The sequence below is a fragment of the Kryptolebias marmoratus genome, linkage group LG13 (assembly GCF_001649575.2).
Source record: "Kryptolebias marmoratus isolate JLee-2015 linkage group LG13, ASM164957v2, whole genome shotgun sequence".
Taxonomy (NCBI): Eukaryota; Metazoa; Chordata; class Actinopteri; order Cyprinodontiformes; family Rivulidae; genus Kryptolebias; species Kryptolebias marmoratus.
In genome coordinates, this window is record NC_051442.1 from 5,562,695 (window position 1) to 5,580,424 (window position 17,730).

Below are 17,730 nucleotides of genomic sequence, written 5' to 3' on the forward strand. Positions count from 1 at the left end.
GGAGCGGCTGCCGGGACCCGAGGCCTCCGGCAGGAAGGGAGACGGCCTCTGGGGGGACGAGGACCACGGCTCGGTCCTGTCCAGGTCGAGGTGGAAGCGGGGCTCTGAGGGACGCCGGGAGGCTCCTGCAGACAGGAAGCGGAGGTGAATCGATCCAAATCAGCTGTTAAACGCTTCCAAATCATTAAATCAAAACAGATCTAAGTTACTTTAATAAAATCAGTAAAAAAACTGCATTTTAGAGGCTGAAATGAAACATTTTGTGATTTATTTGTAATCAGCTCCGATGAAAACAATCAGTTTGGTTCTTTTCTGTGAAAGCAGTGAGGGCAGACATCTGGACCGATCTAACACCTGGGGGCAGGTAAAGGATTTATTACGTAATGAAAAGAAGGTGTGCTTAATTTTCACCCTGGGGGAAAATGGCTTGTGTTTGGATTTTATTCAGGATTTAATGAACAAAACCCCCATAAAATGTCATTTTGGTAAGTTGGAAGAAAATCCAGGAGAAGCAGAGTGGCTTTCGTCCCGTTGGTGGAACTGTGGACCAGATCTTCACCCTTTTTTGCAGGATGAAGTGGTTCTGTTGGTGTCAGTGTGAAACCGGGATGGGTCGCAGCCGAGGTCAGGAGGTTTGGATCAGGACTAAAAGGAACGAGATCCTGGATCCAAGCGGCTGAAATGAGCTTCCTCTGTAGGACCGCCGGGTTCAGCATGAGAGATCAGGAGAGGAGCTGCTCCTCCTCATCGAAATGAGTCAGCTGAGGTGGTTCATCTGATCTGGACATTTTCCAGGCATGTCCCACTGGGAGGAGACCTCAAGGCAGACCCAGAACTCTCTGGAGGGATTCTGGATCCTCTCTGGGAACACCTCGGGATCCTCCAGGAGGAGCTGGAGAGTCTCTGAGGAGAACCAGGTCTGGGTTTCTGTCCTGGACCTGCTGCCTCCTCGACCCGACCGCAGATAGGCGATGGAAGATGGATGGATGGATGGATGATCTGCTTGTAGTCAGCATCTGCAAAGACTTAGCTTCATCTGGATGGGTGTGTCGTATCAAAAGAGCCATGACATTTAATCTGAGACAATGAGACTCATGAGAGAATAGGCCACCTGTTTTCATCTGTACTTTCAAAAGATATTTTGTAAGTTAAATACTAATACCGTGGATAACTGCAGCTACTAAAGCTACGCGTTTCATTATAAAATATCCACCCAGCAGCGTTTGGGAGGGGTCGCAATCTAAGTGATTTTTGCCCACCGTTGTTGTCAGAGTCGCTCTTGGCGTAGCCCACGATTCTGTTCATCCTGTCCTCCGAATTCATCAGCAGCTTCCTCCTCCGGATCTCGGCTCTGCGCTGCGCCACCGACACGGAGCTCGTCCTCTCCGGCTTCTCCTCCATCTCCCCGAAACTGAATCAAACTAATCCTCGAACCGAAGAAGCGAGCGGTGGCGCGCGACAGCAAGAGGATCCACGGATAAAATTTACAGAATGGAACCGAGAACCAGCGCGGTCGCACGTTGATGACGTAAATCGCCAACGACGACGACTTCGAGGGAGGGTTTTTAAGCCCTGAGCGCTGCCTGACAGGTAAACTGTGATTCAGCGTTTCTATAAACTACTCACTTTCATAATTTATTCATCCATTTTCTTTACAAGCTTCTCCTTTCCGTGTCGCGGGGTTCATAATATTAATAATAAAATTATTAATAGTTTAAAGGAAATTTGCTTTACACGATACGCTATTTTAAGCTAGCCGTTGGCTAACCTTTGGCTACTTTTAGCTTTAATTCATTCATTCAGCATTCTAGTTGATACTGAATTTTAAAGCACGTTTTCATTTTTATCAAGCCTATTAAGACTCACAACTATTGTGTTGCTATAATAGACGGCTTGGTCACAACTTTCTCTACAAAAACAAAGCTAATTTTATTTTTATTTCTATGAAAAACAACTGTCAGAGACCAAAGCATATTCGCTCCTCCATACATTCGTGTCATATAATACATAGATTACAAACTCTATGAAATCACCACAGATCGGAAACCTCAATTCAAACTTTTATAAACATTCTTTTGGTCCAGGATGAATTTTATCTTCACAGGATAAACATCGTTCACTGACCAACACACAAACTACATTTTAAAAAGTCCCAAAGAGTTTATTTTCTTAGCGTCATTTCAACTTCTTGTTTATACTAAAATCATCAGAATCTCTTCTCCTTTATATAATGCAGTCTTTTCAATATACAAGTATCAATAAGCATGATTAAAAGATCAAAATGGCTTTGTTATGCCTGTGTTAAAGAATTTCCCATATCCTATTATATTAAAATATTTCATATATATATAGAGTCAGTATTTAAACAGAGGATTAATAATAAAAAGTGAGTTCCCATCCAAGGCAATTATAGAATTTAATCAGATTGGGAGTCTCATAAATTAAACAGTCAGGGGAGGAAAAAAAAAAGAAACAAACAGAACAGTGACGTCGTCAGACGAGTTCTGAACGTCCGGAGAGAAAAGATGACGTTTCCGAAGGACAGATCAGTCCGATAAGACACCTTCTCACCGCCGAGTCGACACATTCCAGGCAGCGAGGACATCAGAGGCGACACATTTGTTCGGCGAACAATTAGAACGACTTTGAAATTAAAAAAACGAAACGTGCTCCGTCCTTCAGGTACATTAGAGTGATAAAGCTCAGGTGTGCACAAATTCTCCAGATGACAACCCAAAAACAAAAAAAAAAAAAAGAGAGAGAAGAGTCTTTGAGCTCCGACCTTTGATATGAACCTAACTTTAAGCACATACACTCATACGTACATGTTTTAGGAAAGACATCTGCTTCACCGCGCTGTATCTGAACGTTTGTCAGAATTGTTCTGTGAGAATAAACACTGATTCAATCAATCACCGACATAATCATCAGCATGGACTCCTTTGCTCCAGTTCCCGTCCGATGCTCTGCTTCAGCTCGTTAGAAAAGTGCCAGATTACATCAGAGTCGAGTCGTCGCCACGTCCTCGCCCCGCGTCTGCTCAGGTTCATCTCAGGGTTAATGGTGGAGACGGAGCGAGAGGCGTAGCTGAGTGGGCCTCTAAACACACACACACCCAAATATGTATACACACACACACACACACACACGGTGCCTGTCCTTTCTCCTCAGAGGTCCACCCTCTCATCTTATCACTCGATGATTATTTGGAGATTTGCTGCTGGACGTGGAGAAGGAACTCGTAGTACGACAGGGCCGACTCGGTTCGATCCTCGATCATGTTCTGCATAAATTGGGGTTTCAGTTGGCTCTCGTCCCTAAAAAAGGAAAAAACATAATGATTAAAAAAAAAGCAACAATGCTTTTTTTAAAATGGCTTAGGTTTATTTGTTATTTTTTGATTCTTCACTATATATATATATATATATATATATATATATATATATATATATATATATATATATATAGTTTTAGCCCGGTGTCTGTAAAATTGACTGAGCTGCAGCCATTTGTTTCCTGAGGTAGCGGCCAAATGTGGACAAGGAAAAAATGCAAGTTAATACTTTTTTTTTTTAAACAGGGAAAAATGTACATACACACACACATGTGTATATATATATATATATATATATATATATATATACACATGTGTATGTACATTTTTCCCTGTTAAAAAAAAAAAAAAAAAGTATTAACTTGCATTTTTTCCTTGTCCACATTTGGCCGCTACCTCAGGAAACAAATGGCTGCAGCTCAGTCAATTTTACAGACACCAAGCTAAAACTCAGCATGGTAGTAGGTGAGAATCACCCCCAACACGTACTCTGAAGACGACACACCGAGTAGAAGTTTACCTAATACTTTGGCATCAACATGTCGTCTGTTTTTAATGAAACTCAGAAAGTGATCACTGGATGATTTAAAACAAATTAGTATACAAACTGATCAAACTCTTCTGTTACCCAACAGGTTGTTCGGTGAATGAACTTTAAAATGACAGATTACAGGCAGGTGAAGCTTAAAGAGTTCCTGTAGCCAAAGTGAAAAGGTACTACAGACACATTATGTTTTAATGACTGGGTCCAGACGTTTGTATGTCGACACCAGAAAACGTTTGCTCCTCTGTCGGACATAAACAGAAAGCCTCAACGATCAGCCAATCAGCTTCAAGGATTATAACATGTTTGTTGCGCACAGCAACGCTGCACTTATGACAACAGATGGTGGAGAGGTTACGCGTCAGTGTCGACTTAACACGATGCTAAATACAGACATATGTTTGTGTTAAATGGCCGGTTAGAGAAAAACATACACTCTCCCACCTGACTGCAGGGGCGACGTCAGACTAAAGATCAACAAGAAATTTCATGCAGCCAGGCATTCATTTCTCCTTCCCTAGCTCCCAGTTTGTTGCCCACCTGATGACGTGGAAGGAGGGGAAGAACGGCCTCTGATCCCTGAGCCAGCCCACGAAAGCTCTGGTTCTCTGAGACTCCGCCGTGTCCAGGTCTGGGAGGACATACTGCGGGACGAGAGCAACGACGAACATTTTAAGTTGTGCCGTGTGTCACTCAGACGAGATTCTACTAAAATATAAACATGCAAACTAAGACTAACAGCTGCGGGACACATGTTGTCCTAATATAGACTTGTTTTTAAACTGGAGGCAAAGGGAATGTCTGAACAGTGGGAGAGTGGGGTCAAAACTGCAACATGATGTTTCTTACCAGATTATCAGGCACGGCAGCATAGTTGGGGACTGCCAGGACTTGTGTGAGGAAGTTGGGGTGACAGTTGCGTCCGATCCAAAGATATATCACCTGTTGGGTTAAAAATCAAACCATCAATGCCTCGTTTCAAAGCGGGACTTTCCCATCAACACGTCTAAAGCTACATCACAGACTGTCTTTACTTCATTGAAACATCAGCAGCAAATCATTAAACACGCCGCTCAGTGAGAGAAATTTATTAGCTTGTTAGGATGTCCATCTGAAAAAACGTACGGTTCCAGCGTCCATGAGGAAAGCTCCCTCCCTGCTGAGCTTCTCCACAGACAGCTGCAGAACTCTGGGCTGGGGGATGGTCCGTTCGTTGATGTTTAAAGCTCCCTGAGGACCAGAGAAAAACAAGATTACAAACCAATGCTGCGATTCTACAAAACATGCTTAGCTAGAGAATTACTATATTCTTTTTACACATCAGGAAACTAAGACTTTAAGGCAGCGGTGTTCAACCCTGGTCCTGGAGGGGCCACCATCCTGCAGGTTTCAGATGTTTCTCTGCTCTTCAGCAGGTTTTTTAAGTTCTGCAGAAGCCTGTTAATCACTCAGTCACTCAGATCAGGTGCATCAGAGCAGAGAAACAACTAAAACATGCAGGATGGTGGCCCCTCCAGGACCAGGACTGGACACCGTTGCTTTAAGGAAAACAAAAGGTTGATCGGAATGTAGCCTCCTCCTGGATGAAACGTCATCCTCCTCACCTCGTCGGTCAGATCGTCGACCCGGTACAGCGCGGGGTGGATCATCAGCATGGTGAAGACCAGCGGCTGGTACTTCAGCTGGTACATGGCAAAAACTCTGTCATCCAGCCTGGTGCTGGTGCCGGTCCTGAAGGCTTTCTGCAGAGCAAACAATAATGTTTCAAAGCCAAATTCTAAAAGATAAAAGCAGGTTCTTAATGTGTCGTTTTTAATTAATACGTTGATTTCCTAAAAAAGGAATAAAGAATTCAACTAGAATGACAATGAGAGGGGGAAAAAAAAAAAAAGGACTAGAGATTTATAAATTGATAAAAAAGTGGTAGAATAGGTGACCTGTTTGAGCAGAGCGAGGATGAAGAGCGGGAAGAGTCTGAGGCAGGCCGGAGCCAACAAGCCGGGCTGCTGGATGGTCAACACCGACTGGCGGTACGAAGTCAGCGAGTCGATGGCGGCGTTGGTCATCGCGTCCCTTGCGTCGCTCAGACTGGCGGACACGGAGCGGTCCACGGCTGGACAGAGGAGGACAGGTCAGGACAGGACAGGAGGAGAAATGAGGACCAGAAATCTTTCTGTCCAGCAGCTGTGTGACAGATTCAGTGACGACACCAGGATGCATTCAGGGTTTTTAGTTGTATTTGTAGCCATTATAAGCAGTTGGCTGCTATTAGAAAGTAGCAACTAGATGAGTTTGGTTCAAACGGATGAACGTCTAATGGAAGTGAGAATTCAGCATTCGATATAAACACTGTAACGCTTCTTTAGAAAGCTGTTGTTTGTACATGTATATGCCTTTCTGTATTTGTTCTTAATAAATAAGTGCATTATTAATGGTAACTTAGAAATCCAAGCTGTTCATTTTGAGAGAAACTTGTCTGTCTGTGATATTGGGTAGTCCTTGTGTCTTACCCATGCAGGCCAGCAGCCCAGTGATGGCCTGAACATCAGCTCCAGCAAAGATGTCCGACAGAGAACTGGCAACAGGAAGGCACAAAGTGTGCACACGAATCCTCCTCTCGCCTATGAGAGACAATTTGCGTTATTGAACAAAAGGACAAGACGACGTCCCCCCGTCCCCCCACCCCCCCGACTGGGCATACCTTTGCTGGAGGTGTAGAGCAGCGCGGCTTGGAAGGAAACGACCTGCATGTCATCCAGGTTTTCCTCGATGGACATCTGAACGGCGAAACCAGCGTCCGGGTTGACGTTGGGGAGGGACAGCAGATCTGTGGAGCGCACGAAGAAGTTTCCGTGGAACGTGTGGATGGACAAACCTGCAGAGAAACAAAACACAAAACAAACTCATTTCAATTCTGATCAATACAACCTCCTGGAATCCTGAGATATTTTACAGCAACTATTTAAGGGAGTTTAATAAGTCTTAGTATTACTTTAATTCACTCAGAGATTCTAAAGACAAAACTGTCTGTTAGTTGAGAATAAAATCATTAAAAGGTTTGATGAAATCCTTTTGAACTTATTGCAATCCAACTTTCTAACACAAACGTTTGCTTTTCAAGAAACCTACACAGCAGATCCAAGCTCATTCATAATAAATGAGTCAACAACGTAAAATAAACAGATTCCTGAATATTTATTCTTTTGTTTGAGGGGAATGTATATTCAGCTTTTGTGCCAACTGACCTTTGGTGCAGCGTATCCTCATGACAGCCTCAAAGCCGATTTTTCTTGTTAGATATCTCTTCAGGTCCTTGTGGAAGCGCTCCACCTGACCTGGATTGTGATGGTGGTGGTAAGAAGGGTAGTAAAAAACGCTCCCTGCCGAGTATCGGGATATGCAGCCTGGAGGAAGAAGAAGCAGGTAAAAAAAAACATTTATCAACTTTTTATTTGCTGGAATAAACTTAAATGTCTTAGAAAGTGAAGATCAGACAAGGATCAAAGTGTTTCAGCTAAAACTGAGGAGTTTTAACCACAACCTGGAGGTTTTTCTTTAGAAAGCTATTAGGTAATAAATGATAGCTTGAAATAATTAAGCCAAAAAGACCCAAGTTTCTGATTATCCCCGAGACCCCCACCCACCTGCAGATCAGGAAGATTTTACACATCATTTAGTTTGATTAAATCATATTTTTCTTGCTTTATTCGTTCCATGTGAGACTCACCGAGCGACGCCAGGTCACAGTACTGAGAGCTGAGCAGAAACAGGTCGACAGCCACCTGCTGACCGGAGCAATCCAAGGCCAGCTTCTTGTAGAAATCTGTCGCCGGGGAGAGGTGCTGGATGTCCTGAAATGAACAGATCTCTATGTAATACAGCCTTGACAAAAAAAAGCAAAAAAAAAGCTAATAAACACTTCCAGCTGCAGGCAGTTCCCTCTGACAGCCGGAGAGAACATAAAAAGGGAAATCTGGTATACTGATGTAGAATAAACGGTCTTTTGGTGCTCAGAGTCTGACACCTTTCAGAATAAAAGCCCTCCAGTCGCGTCTCTGTCTCTACCTTGGCAGATGCTCGCTGGTTGGGGTCCTCTCTGGACTGAAGCGCCCCCACACCCAGGTTAGGCAGCTGGGTCTGAAACACAGACATCCGCCCACCGGTGGGAGACAACAACTTGAAGGCTGCTTGTAGAGCTGAACCCAGGGCGGACTGGGTCTCCATCGTCTTCTCAAATAAACTCGGCAGGCTCTTCAGCAGGTCCTCCACAAGCTGAAAAACAAGAATCTAATTAGCTCAAATACCACAAAATGACCTGCTTCGATTTATATCTTGGTCAAAGACCCAAATCAGTGTGTTGTTTTCTATGCACTGGAAATAAATGACTTCACAAAATCTAAATATAGAAACATTAGGATTCAGCATTCTTCAGGGTGCATTTCTTACCTCCTTGGATTCATTGAGGTTTACTAGAAGGCTGTCTGGTGTTGGTAAAAAGATATCTGTGGAGCACATGGTGTTATTCAGGAAGCGTTTAGACGCCGGTGCCAAGCTGCTGTAAAAACGAGGACGCGGTCTTTGCCGACAGCTGCGTCTCACCTTCGATGTCAGACACGATGAGCATCTGCGGCTGGGAAAGTCCCTCCTGGAGGTTGTAGAAATGGATGGTGCTGTCGAACGTTATGAAGCCAACTTTTGTCCGCGAGTCTCCGGGAAGCCTGAGGCGGCGAAGGCAAACGGTCTCAGACAGAGCGCTGCTTTATGTGAGGGTAATCACCGCAACATCCAACTAATCTAATGTCTTCTAACGTTCTTGTTGCGTAAAGCTTCATTAGCCGACCCACAAATAAACATTCCCAATTTATTAATGTGCCTGCAAATGTTTCGGACTTGGACTTAAATGTCTGAGCCAGAAAAAAAAAAAAAACTGAATCTGATCGGAACAAGGTTCGACTCTGTACGTACGAATTGATGTTGTCCAGCACCGACTGACAGAACTCTTTCAGGTAACCCGTCTCTACTGCATTGTGGGATACATCCATAACAAACAGATAAACGGCAGGCTGTGGAGGTCTCAGCTGCAAAAAAAAAAAATCATACAAACACACGTTTAAAAAAATAAATCATCACATACAAAGATATTTGTTGCATCTTTTACAGATATGTTAAATAAATCAGTGCTAAACCTACCATATATTCTGAAGGAGCGATGAACTCAATAGTGGCATTCTGGACTTCGGGTCTTTTGTGTGGTTCTCCGTAGGATCTGCTGACTGGGTTGTACATGAACTCCTCTGGAACTACAAACAAAACATCCAGAAACATTTTTCCTTACATGTAAATAAAAAAGGGTAATAAACATCCAAATGTATAACTTTTTTTGTAATTATAGCAAACCTTATTATTGTTTTATTCACAATTTAACATTTTTTATTGTATTATTGTTGTTTTTTTCCTTATAATGAACCAAATTGTTTAATATTTGAGGTTAAAAGTATCTGATTCAACAGAAAGCTGATCAAGAAGTTCACATCACGTCATAAATATTATTCTTTCTAAAGATAAAAAGGTGCCTTGTCTTTTTTTCCCTCCCGATTTCTTACTAAGGAATGAGTAATGTGGTCATTAATCTGCATTAGTTGGACAAATCTGTAACGCCTCGAGCGTTCCTACAGACAGCAGGTTCTCACCGTCGTTGACTCGATAACACAGGTTGCACTTCCATCTTCTCTGGTCCAGGAAGGAGACAAAGGGGTTGATGTAGGTTCTGCAGGACCGACACCTGACAATGGTGCTGGACGTCACCACGGGAAGTTGCTGCAGGGAAATACAAACAGTCTTTGTGAGGAAAGCAAACTAGTTTTCCTGAATGCATCTCATCGAAACTGGCCTTCGAAGAAAACACTTTCTTGTTGGTGTTGGAAATGTGCAACGTCACTGTTGTTTGCGTCTTCAGTCAACGCAGGAAGCAACTAATTGTGACAGGTGATGCCTAAGAGGGTTATTTAGTCACATTTTGTTTTGGAAATATGGCGGAAGGACAGGTTTAATCAATCCAAATCAGATGTTGCTGGTAAACCTAAAAAAAAAAAACTGAATTCAGGACGGGTCCTTAAGTCTTAGAAACCATAAATAAGCAGTTTTCTGCACCCTTTCTTGCATCTAAATTAAGTATTAATACAATTTTTAGTCGTAACCCGACCGGAACAAAACAGCCAGTCATAAATGTACAAAATTAATAATGACTCTGGTAATTTCATGACCGAAAAAGAGAGTTTCAATCACAGTTTTAGTTCATTATTCAACTCTCCTCACACTAAAATATTAATATTATTAAAACGATAACAGCAAGGCAACATCAGCACAACCTGAAATATGTTACATCAAAGTATTTGAATTAAAAAGCCAAAGTGTCTCCTGTAAGATGTAAGAAGTTTCTCCATAGTTTGGATGGAATGTTTTGTTTTTATTTAACGAATCCTGCTGCGTGTCTGCGCAGAGAAACGAACTCGGGGTTTGTTGAAGAAAACCAGTCTGTGAGGAAGTTCAGCTCACAGAATCAGCGCCTGAACCAGTTACAGCGAGTCAGAATGATCGCCGCGTGTCTCCCCCCCCATCAGACGGCTTTCTTTGTCACATCTTGAAACCAACGAGGAGCCGAAAACTGGTGCCAAACGTAATGTAACTAAGTTAATCTGATTCCATGTTTGCTCCAGATCGACGAACAATTGGCAAGGAAAGGTAAATGGATTGAGTATGAACATTAAATATTAACTCCAGCACTTACTGAGAGGTCTTTGAACGGGTGCAGCAGCAGGCCCAGAGGCATCTTAGCTTTATTCAGCAGAGCTTGGGTCTGAGGGATGCTGGTCAATGTGCAACGAAAAACCCTGGAGGCACAAATAGCACATGAATGTTCAGTTTGAAGCGTTTGTGCAAAAAAAACCCCCAAAAAACGTTGGGATCTAACCCAACGTTAAAGTAACGAACACACGACGTGCATCGAGACTTACTCCGGGTTGCAGTTGAGCTTCTGCAGGTCCTGGGGGAGGCAGGGTGTTGGGGCAGGAACCGGGCCTGGCGGCAGCAGGTTCCTCTCCTGCAGCAGGTTGACCACCCTCAGGGCCTCGGGGGTTTTGGACTGGAGGCTCATGGCTGCCAATGATGGGCTCAGCTGAGCTGGACCTGGACCAGCGGGCAGCTGAGCGAAGGCAAAACAATCAGCCAAAACATCCTTTGGTTAATTGAAACCTAATTACTGTTATCGCTTAAAATCTGGACGGTGACCTGCGAGTAACTGACTCACCTGCTGGTATGGCTGAGGTGACTGGGTGTAAGGCTGAGTGGCAGCTTGTATTGCTGGGTGCACGGAGGAAGGCGCAGGGGGAGCTGAGGTGTTCTGATACCCGGGCGGGAGGGAGGGGTAGTGACCCAAGTGTCGAGCAGGCGGACCAGGCTGAGTCGGGCCAGCTGGGGACATAAACGAGGAATCAGACAGGCCGAGGCGATTACAGAAACCAAGAAGCTCTTTAAAAAAAGGCTGCATCAATCAATCAGTCTCCCAGAGGCACATTCACTGCGGTTATGCATTTACTCAAACAGAATTGATTGTTTTATTTGGTTAAGACATTTTTTTTCCGCAGAATACCGCCTCATACGTGGCAGACACGTTTACAGCAGCACAGCCCACAAAGAACAGACTCAGAACACTTCTAGTGTTTTGTGAATGTGCAAAAAGGACTCACCCATTCTGTTGTCGACATGATTAAAGCTGTTCGGAGCCTGTGGGCCCCCGCCAGCCACGGCTCCTGCATCAAATCAAACACATACGTATTATGAATTATTACAGGAGTCACGTTGCTATTTGTGACCCAGCATGAAGTCAGAAGGTGAAGGGATGGTGCGAGATAAGGACACAAGAGAGGTAGAAGTTAAAGTAATACTAATAATGTCAATTATGGAAACTAATGCTGCTTTAAGGCTACGTTTAGATGGAAAAAAGGCAAAACTATCAGAAATATTGACCAGGGATGTGCAATGATTTGTAACAAGAGCTCACAATCAGTTTGATTCACAGCACCTGAGCTTTTCATTTTGTTACTTTTACGAGTTGCTCTATAAAAAGAACAAAACTAGTGTAAAGAATTGGAAAAAGAAAATGGTAGGTACAATGGAAAGATAGCACAGAAAGGACAGAAGTTCCACCACAGCACTGACACGACATCTAACGGCTAAATGACACCAGACAGGGGATGATTTGGCCACACCTGGACATTCAATATCCCCTTCCTGGAAGTCGGGCTCAGTGTGAGGAAATGCGTTGTTGACGGCCCCCCCACACCGAGCTGGCATGTTCGGGAAGGAAGGCAGAGGGAGGGAAACATCACAGGGAGGTCAGAAAAGTAACGGCTGCCTTTCAGAGGGACTCACACCTCCAACTGTGAAGTTATTTATTATAATGTCGTTTTGAAACGCACAAAATGAAAACCTACCATCCGCTTTGGGTGGAGGAGGTGTGGCACTGCCCACTGGGGGGCCAGGTGGAGGTGGCGTGGGCTTCATGCTGGGTGGTGGTCCTGTAGGTGGAGGCCCGTAGGCAGGTCTAACATTTTGGTACGTATGAGGAGCCATCGGTGGAGGTGCAGCGCCTGGTGGAGGAGAAAAAACAAAAGCAAAGGTTTCTTTTTTTTAAATCGCTTTAATGTAGGAATTTATAGCTTTTGTGTTTCATCTTAAGATGGACATTTTAGCGTATTATGGGCTAGATGACGTTATGTTTGAAATCTACTCAAGATTAAAACAATTAGTACAAAGTCCTAATCCCTTCTTCAGTGGGCTCTTGTCACCATTTATTCGCCCTGATGATGCAATTTTCCTTTAGCTCAGAAATATTCTGATAACAAGCAGAGGCAACTTTTGTAAGAAATGCTCAGAGAGGCAAAAAAATAAAAATAAACCCCACAAACTTCTTAGGCAAATCTTTCACAACGTGGTCAGGAATTAAGCAAACGTCATGCCTATTATCATGTAATAAAACCACTTCCTCTTAGAAGTAAAAGCTACTCAGAATTTTTATTTGTGGCTTCTTTTTTTTGTTTGTTTCCTATTTTTACATAAATCTGAAAGCGTGATTATCTTAGCAGCACAACGTGCATCTTAAAACTAAAAAATGAAAAGGTTAAAAATGTGTGTTTATCTCTGGAAGTTACATCATGCTCGAGGATCAGACTCGAAATATTAAAGTCCCAGTTTGAACTTTGTCCAAACTCGGGAGTAAACGAGCCTCTGAGACTGGGAGGAAGCCAGAGGCAGCAGCCAGCCAACACGTTCCGCTCGGGAGCAGAGGGCAACGTCCAGCTCCAACGTATCACAACTCCAGATACGCATATCTGCAGCTCAGCACTGAATAATGGCAATTACAGGACTAAGAAGTCACAGCATTTACGTTATCAACTAACTGGGAACAACTGGAAAAGGATATTTTTATGAAACACAAAGTCAATTTTCAAATATATGTATTGAATATGCAACAATGAACTAATAACTGATTAAAGTTTTTTTTAAAACAAACCTAAACTGATAACTCATCTTATCATACAAAGCTCTTTACCACCAACCTTTATCTTGAATTAAACATCTTATTGCTCCATATTTTCTTAACAGAACACTTCTCTCTAGTTTCTTGTGGTTTGTAGAGTTTCTAAAAGCAGAATTGATAAATCCTATAGTTAGACTGGGTTTCCTAAACTATCCTTTAGTTATGTTGCTATAGGCTTAGAATCCTAAATGACAAACAGACCACATTAATTTATTCTCTGCCATCTTTCCCCTCTCCACTCCTTGTGTTTGTATTTGCAATTATTGCCGCCATTAACTTGCACTTTTTCTTTCCAGAAAAACTACGCCTGGACCAGTATCTACTTTGCTTTTCTGCGCCTTTTCTTGTTCTCTCAACCCCCAGCCGTTCGAGGCAGATGGCCGCCTCTTGTTAAAAGGAAGTCAGTCCTTTCCACTGTTACCTCTGCGCTGCTCAGGATGGAGGATTTTAACAAAGTGAAGATCTGATGCAGTCAAATAAACTGGTAACTTGTAAATTGTATTGTGTTATAATGAGAATTAAATTACTAACTGAGTTTGAATCTGGATCTGAAATGAGTTTATAACAGACTTGAATTTTTTCTTTTTTATAAACTGAATTGAATCTTGACTCACACACAGTCTTATCTGTTAGAACTGAAAATTGTTGCCATACTTGTGTGTGAATATTTCTTCAGATCAAAATGAAACTGTTGTGCTCTTGAGCAGAACAGAGGAGATTAGTTTGTGTTCCTACCTGGCTGAGTGTATCCATGCATAGAAGTGGGGGGAACTCCTGGGCCTGAGATGCGTGTGGGACTGTGGGACATTTCTGGTGGTGGCGCCGAGCTGTAAGTCGCTGATGATGGCGGAAACGGCGCGGCTAAGCTGGCAGCTGGATTCACGTGATTTGCCACGGGGCCTCTGGGGGGCGTGCTCATTGCCGTGGCTGGCCCCATTGGTGGAGCCGCTGTGTTGTAGCGCCATGTCGGACCCATCGGCTGCTGAGGGTTTGGGTAGTAGCCACTAGAAGACACAGCAGGAGGAGGAGGCGTGGCTTGTGCAGAGGGGATCCTAGGACCAGGGCTGGGGCTGGCAGACTGAGGAGGGGTATGGGATGGAAGACCCCCCAATGGAGGTCTGGATAACAGTGGCTGGCCTGGAGAGGAAGGGTAAGGAGCGACTGGGGGGCCCGGCTGATAAGAGCTGACAGGGGGAACTGGCTGATTGGGTCCAGAGGGGTAGAGACCAGGGCCAGGGGGCGCGAGGGCTTTAGCCTGCATTGGATTGTAGGCTGATTGGTGATTCATGCCGTAGTTGACTCCTGGAGGCTGCTGCAGGGCGACTGGGTTCTGTGATGGACCTGGAGACAAGCAAGCAGAAAAGACAACACGTTACATAATTTTCTTACTCAAAACAACACACTCAGCAATTGAAAAATAATTTTTAAAAAATAGCCTAAAGACCCTTTCAGACATACACGAGCTGGAAAAATGATTTGGATCGATTTTTCTACATCAGCTTAACTTACAATAAAACTAGATCTGCTACAAAGCAAATACGAGAAGCACAGACCGGCACGACATCAAGTAAAAAAAACATTCAGATCCACCAAATGTCCAACAAACTGACAGCCAAGGGTCTAATCTCTTTACTTGGATTTGATTCAACACGATCTGCCCTCACAGCGACAGTGAGCAGGCAGTTTTGGGCCAAGTTTAACTCTGTGTTATTCAAAACAGCTGCAGTAAAAAAAATACTTCAGAATATACTTTACAAGTTTCTGAATATTTCAAAAAATATTTCTAAATACCTGGAAGATCAGTGAAAGTGAAACTGATAAATAGCAGTGGAAAAATAAATATCACTATTAACACCGAATGAATAAATGATATCTGTAGAACAGCCCATTGGAAAACTGTTTAAATTAGAGGATCAGCGTGTGACTGTTTCCAGCCTAAAGCGTCACTTAGAGCAAAAAGGTTCACCACAACTTAGTCCTTCACAACACAAACGACAAGAGCTAAATCCACAATATAAAACATAGTAATCAAGATTCCTGCCAACAAACAGAGCCAAATGAAGGAACGTAATGTTCCATGTGTCTTTGCAGGAGATTTAAAGATCTGAAGGCTGGTCTGTTCTTTTTAAAACAGAAAGATTCTGATGCTTAAATGCAAACTAAGGTTCATTATTAAAGAGCAAATTAAAAAAATAAAACAAATAAAGTGGGAGTATGAATTAGCTATAATAGTTGAAGAAACAACTATTATATATCACTGTTTATATCCTATAATAAAAGACATACTGCAAGTAAAGTGTAAAATAATAGCACACCTCCAACCTCAGGGCTATAAATTACACATCTGGTTCCAACAGAGAGAATTTGAATGAATTTGAATATTGGAACGAGGCACTCATTTCTGAAAAACCACTATTTTTATTCTGTGCTGTCAGTGAAGTCATCTGTCTCCAAATGAATTATTCAAACTGATCTTTGAATACAGAAGGATGATGGAGGCCGACAACTTTACAGTCTGTTGTAGTTGTTGTTCATGCACAAACACAATGTGGAAGAAAATAAGTCAGTCAGAGGAAAACACCTTTGACCTCTCTGGAGGATTAGGTTCACATTTAGTTAATTTCCCTGCAGATACTTTCAGTTTTCTTTGTTTTTACAGCCGTATTGTTTCTGACATGAACATGAACTCACTGCCTCTGACAACAAGGCGTGTCGAATAAATAAAAATAATGAATATCTGCATGCTAACAGAATAAAAAGATCTAATTCACTTTACATAACAAGAATATCGGATTTGAGGTTAACTAAGAATGCATTATTTTGCAAATCCAAGTTTTTTTAGTGAGTTTCGTAGATTCCCTCTGTTGCAAGAAAACATTTTACACTGATCTGAGCTCTGTGAGCAAATCTCTGTTCCGTTTTGAACCGAGACATGCATTTAAGTCAAAGAAATGCTACGTGGCACATGCATTTTCAGGATCGTGAACTTCAGAAATCAAGTTGAAGCGTTACGAACTTAGGGTTCAGTAAGCCTGCACAAGCCAAGAAGAGTCCTTCACATGCATCAATAAGAAAAATGAATGCTTGTGTCAGCTGTCATCCACTGCTTTTAGGGTTGTTTGCACTAGTTGTTCAAGGAGAGGCAGTGGAAATGTGCGGATAATCTCTGACTAAAAACACCTGAGCATTAGCAGAGTTATAGAAATCACTGGATCAAACCCAAAGTGCCACATGTACAGCAACAAGTAGAGTGGATCACAAATCAGAGCTTCTCAAACAGTTAGAAAGACGAAAAAAAAGGTCTTCGTATTGCGCAACAGCGAGCACAGCTGTTTACCATACACTGACAGGTGGTTCACTGGAGGGCAACAGCTAGAAAACATGAGAAACGGACAAGTTAAAGCCTGGTTTAGGAAACCTTTACGAGAAGCTATAGGGGAAATTATAACCTGTCAAGCTGACGTGGATGTATTATTGGAGGCGTTATGAGCTCTGGGAAACGTGTGGAACAGCCACATGTCTTCATCAGGTCGTATGACCCTCGAAAACATTCGGACAACCTATCTGGTTTGCCACCTCGACAAAATCAAAACGAACCACAACTGGCTAGGTGCGTTAGCTATGTAGCTAACCCAAAATATAAAAAAAATTAACAGTGCGCAATATTCTTTGTCAAGTGAAGTAAGTGAGGTAACACGGGTCAAGATTAACCATAGTTAACCAGGCTTGGACATGCCTGACAGCTCAACTTTACTCGGCTGCTTTACGTTACAGCGTTACCAACAGCTAACGGTTACTAGCCGCACCGTAAGCGACTCCCGCTCGGCGCCGAGCTAGCCAGCTTTAGCTCGCGTCCGGTTCGTCTTCAAAGTGCCTTTTTAGAGCGACTCACCGTTAGCATACGTCTGCCCCGTCCCAGTTCCATTCTGAGAGTTGAACCCCGCTGTTGACATCCTGAAACAGACACCGGGATCTAATTTAGAGGCTCGGCTGTGGCTAGCTAGCTGCTTTAGCTGGCCGTCGCGGGGTTTTAAACCTGAAGCTCTGACGATGAGCGTAAAAAAACGGCGTCAAATCTCCTTGTTTCTTCAAAGATGCTAACGAGGCGATTCGTTCGCTATCACACAGCCATGGTTATTACCAAAAGCCCCGCTCAACTACCAACGGGTTGGTAACGATGGGCCTGGGCAGAGTAAAATCGTGTGAGACACTTCTCCCCTTTCACCGGAAGTTGGGATCACCCAGCAGGATCAA

The 17,730-nt window shown here is 43.1% G+C and overlaps 2 protein-coding genes across 3 annotated transcripts in view; both read right to left on the bottom strand.

The window, feature by feature from the left end:
• The window catches only part of camlg (calcium modulating ligand), a 5,046-nt gene extending 3,499 nt beyond the window's left edge, over nucleotides 1-1,547 (bottom strand). Inside the window, exons 1-2 of the mRNA XM_025006725.2 lie at nucleotides 1,260-1,547; nucleotides 1-125 (exon numbers count right to left, since the gene is read on the bottom strand). The exon at nucleotides 1-125 is cut by the window's left edge and continues 399 nt beyond it. Of these exons, the coding sequence (XP_024862493.1) occupies nucleotides 1-125; nucleotides 1,260-1,401 (267 nt within the window). The 5' untranslated portion in view covers nucleotides 1,402-1,547. The remainder of the gene's footprint in view (nucleotides 126-1,259) is intronic.
• Nucleotides 1,548-1,919: 372 nt separating this feature from the next.
• On the bottom strand, nucleotides 1,920-17,718 carry sec24a (SEC24 homolog A, COPII coat complex component). 2 transcript variants are annotated; one of them, XM_017419944.3, is made up of 24 exons: nucleotides 17,369-17,718; nucleotides 14,212-14,817; nucleotides 12,371-12,526; nucleotides 12,146-12,223; nucleotides 11,624-11,686; nucleotides 11,185-11,348; nucleotides 10,892-11,079; nucleotides 10,666-10,768; nucleotides 9,569-9,695; nucleotides 9,069-9,178; nucleotides 8,844-8,956; nucleotides 8,478-8,596; nucleotides 8,325-8,380; nucleotides 7,944-8,150; nucleotides 7,606-7,729; nucleotides 7,124-7,282; nucleotides 6,580-6,753; nucleotides 6,389-6,499; nucleotides 5,816-5,991; nucleotides 5,483-5,620; nucleotides 5,004-5,108; nucleotides 4,728-4,820; nucleotides 4,419-4,522; nucleotides 1,920-3,317 (listed from the first exon to the last, which is right to left on the bottom strand). In XM_017419944.3, exons 1-24 carry the CDS (start codon nucleotides 17,427-17,429, stop codon nucleotides 3,203-3,205), a joined length of 3,450 nt encoding a protein of 1,149 aa, XP_017275433.1. In that variant the 5' UTR covers nucleotides 17,430-17,718; the 3' UTR covers nucleotides 1,920-3,202. The 2 variants fall into 2 exon arrangements, with proteins under 2 accessions (XP_017275433.1, XP_017275434.1); XM_017419945.3 differs by lacking the exon at nucleotides 12,146-12,223.
• Between the last annotated feature and the right edge of the window lie 12 nt (nucleotides 17,719-17,730).

Coding starts and splice junctions, on each gene's coding strand:
- sec24a (XM_017419944.3), bottom strand. CDS start 17,429: ATGTCAACAGCGGGGTTCAACTCTCAGAATGGAACTGGGACGGGGCAG. Junction 5,109..5,482: donor TCGACGATCTGACCGACGAG/GTGAGGAGGATG, acceptor TCTGGTCCTCAG/GGAGCTTTAAACATCAACGA. Junction 3,318..4,418: donor CCCTCCTTCCACGTCATCAG/GTGGGCAACAAA, acceptor TTCCTTTTTTAG/GGACGAGAGCCAACTGAAAC.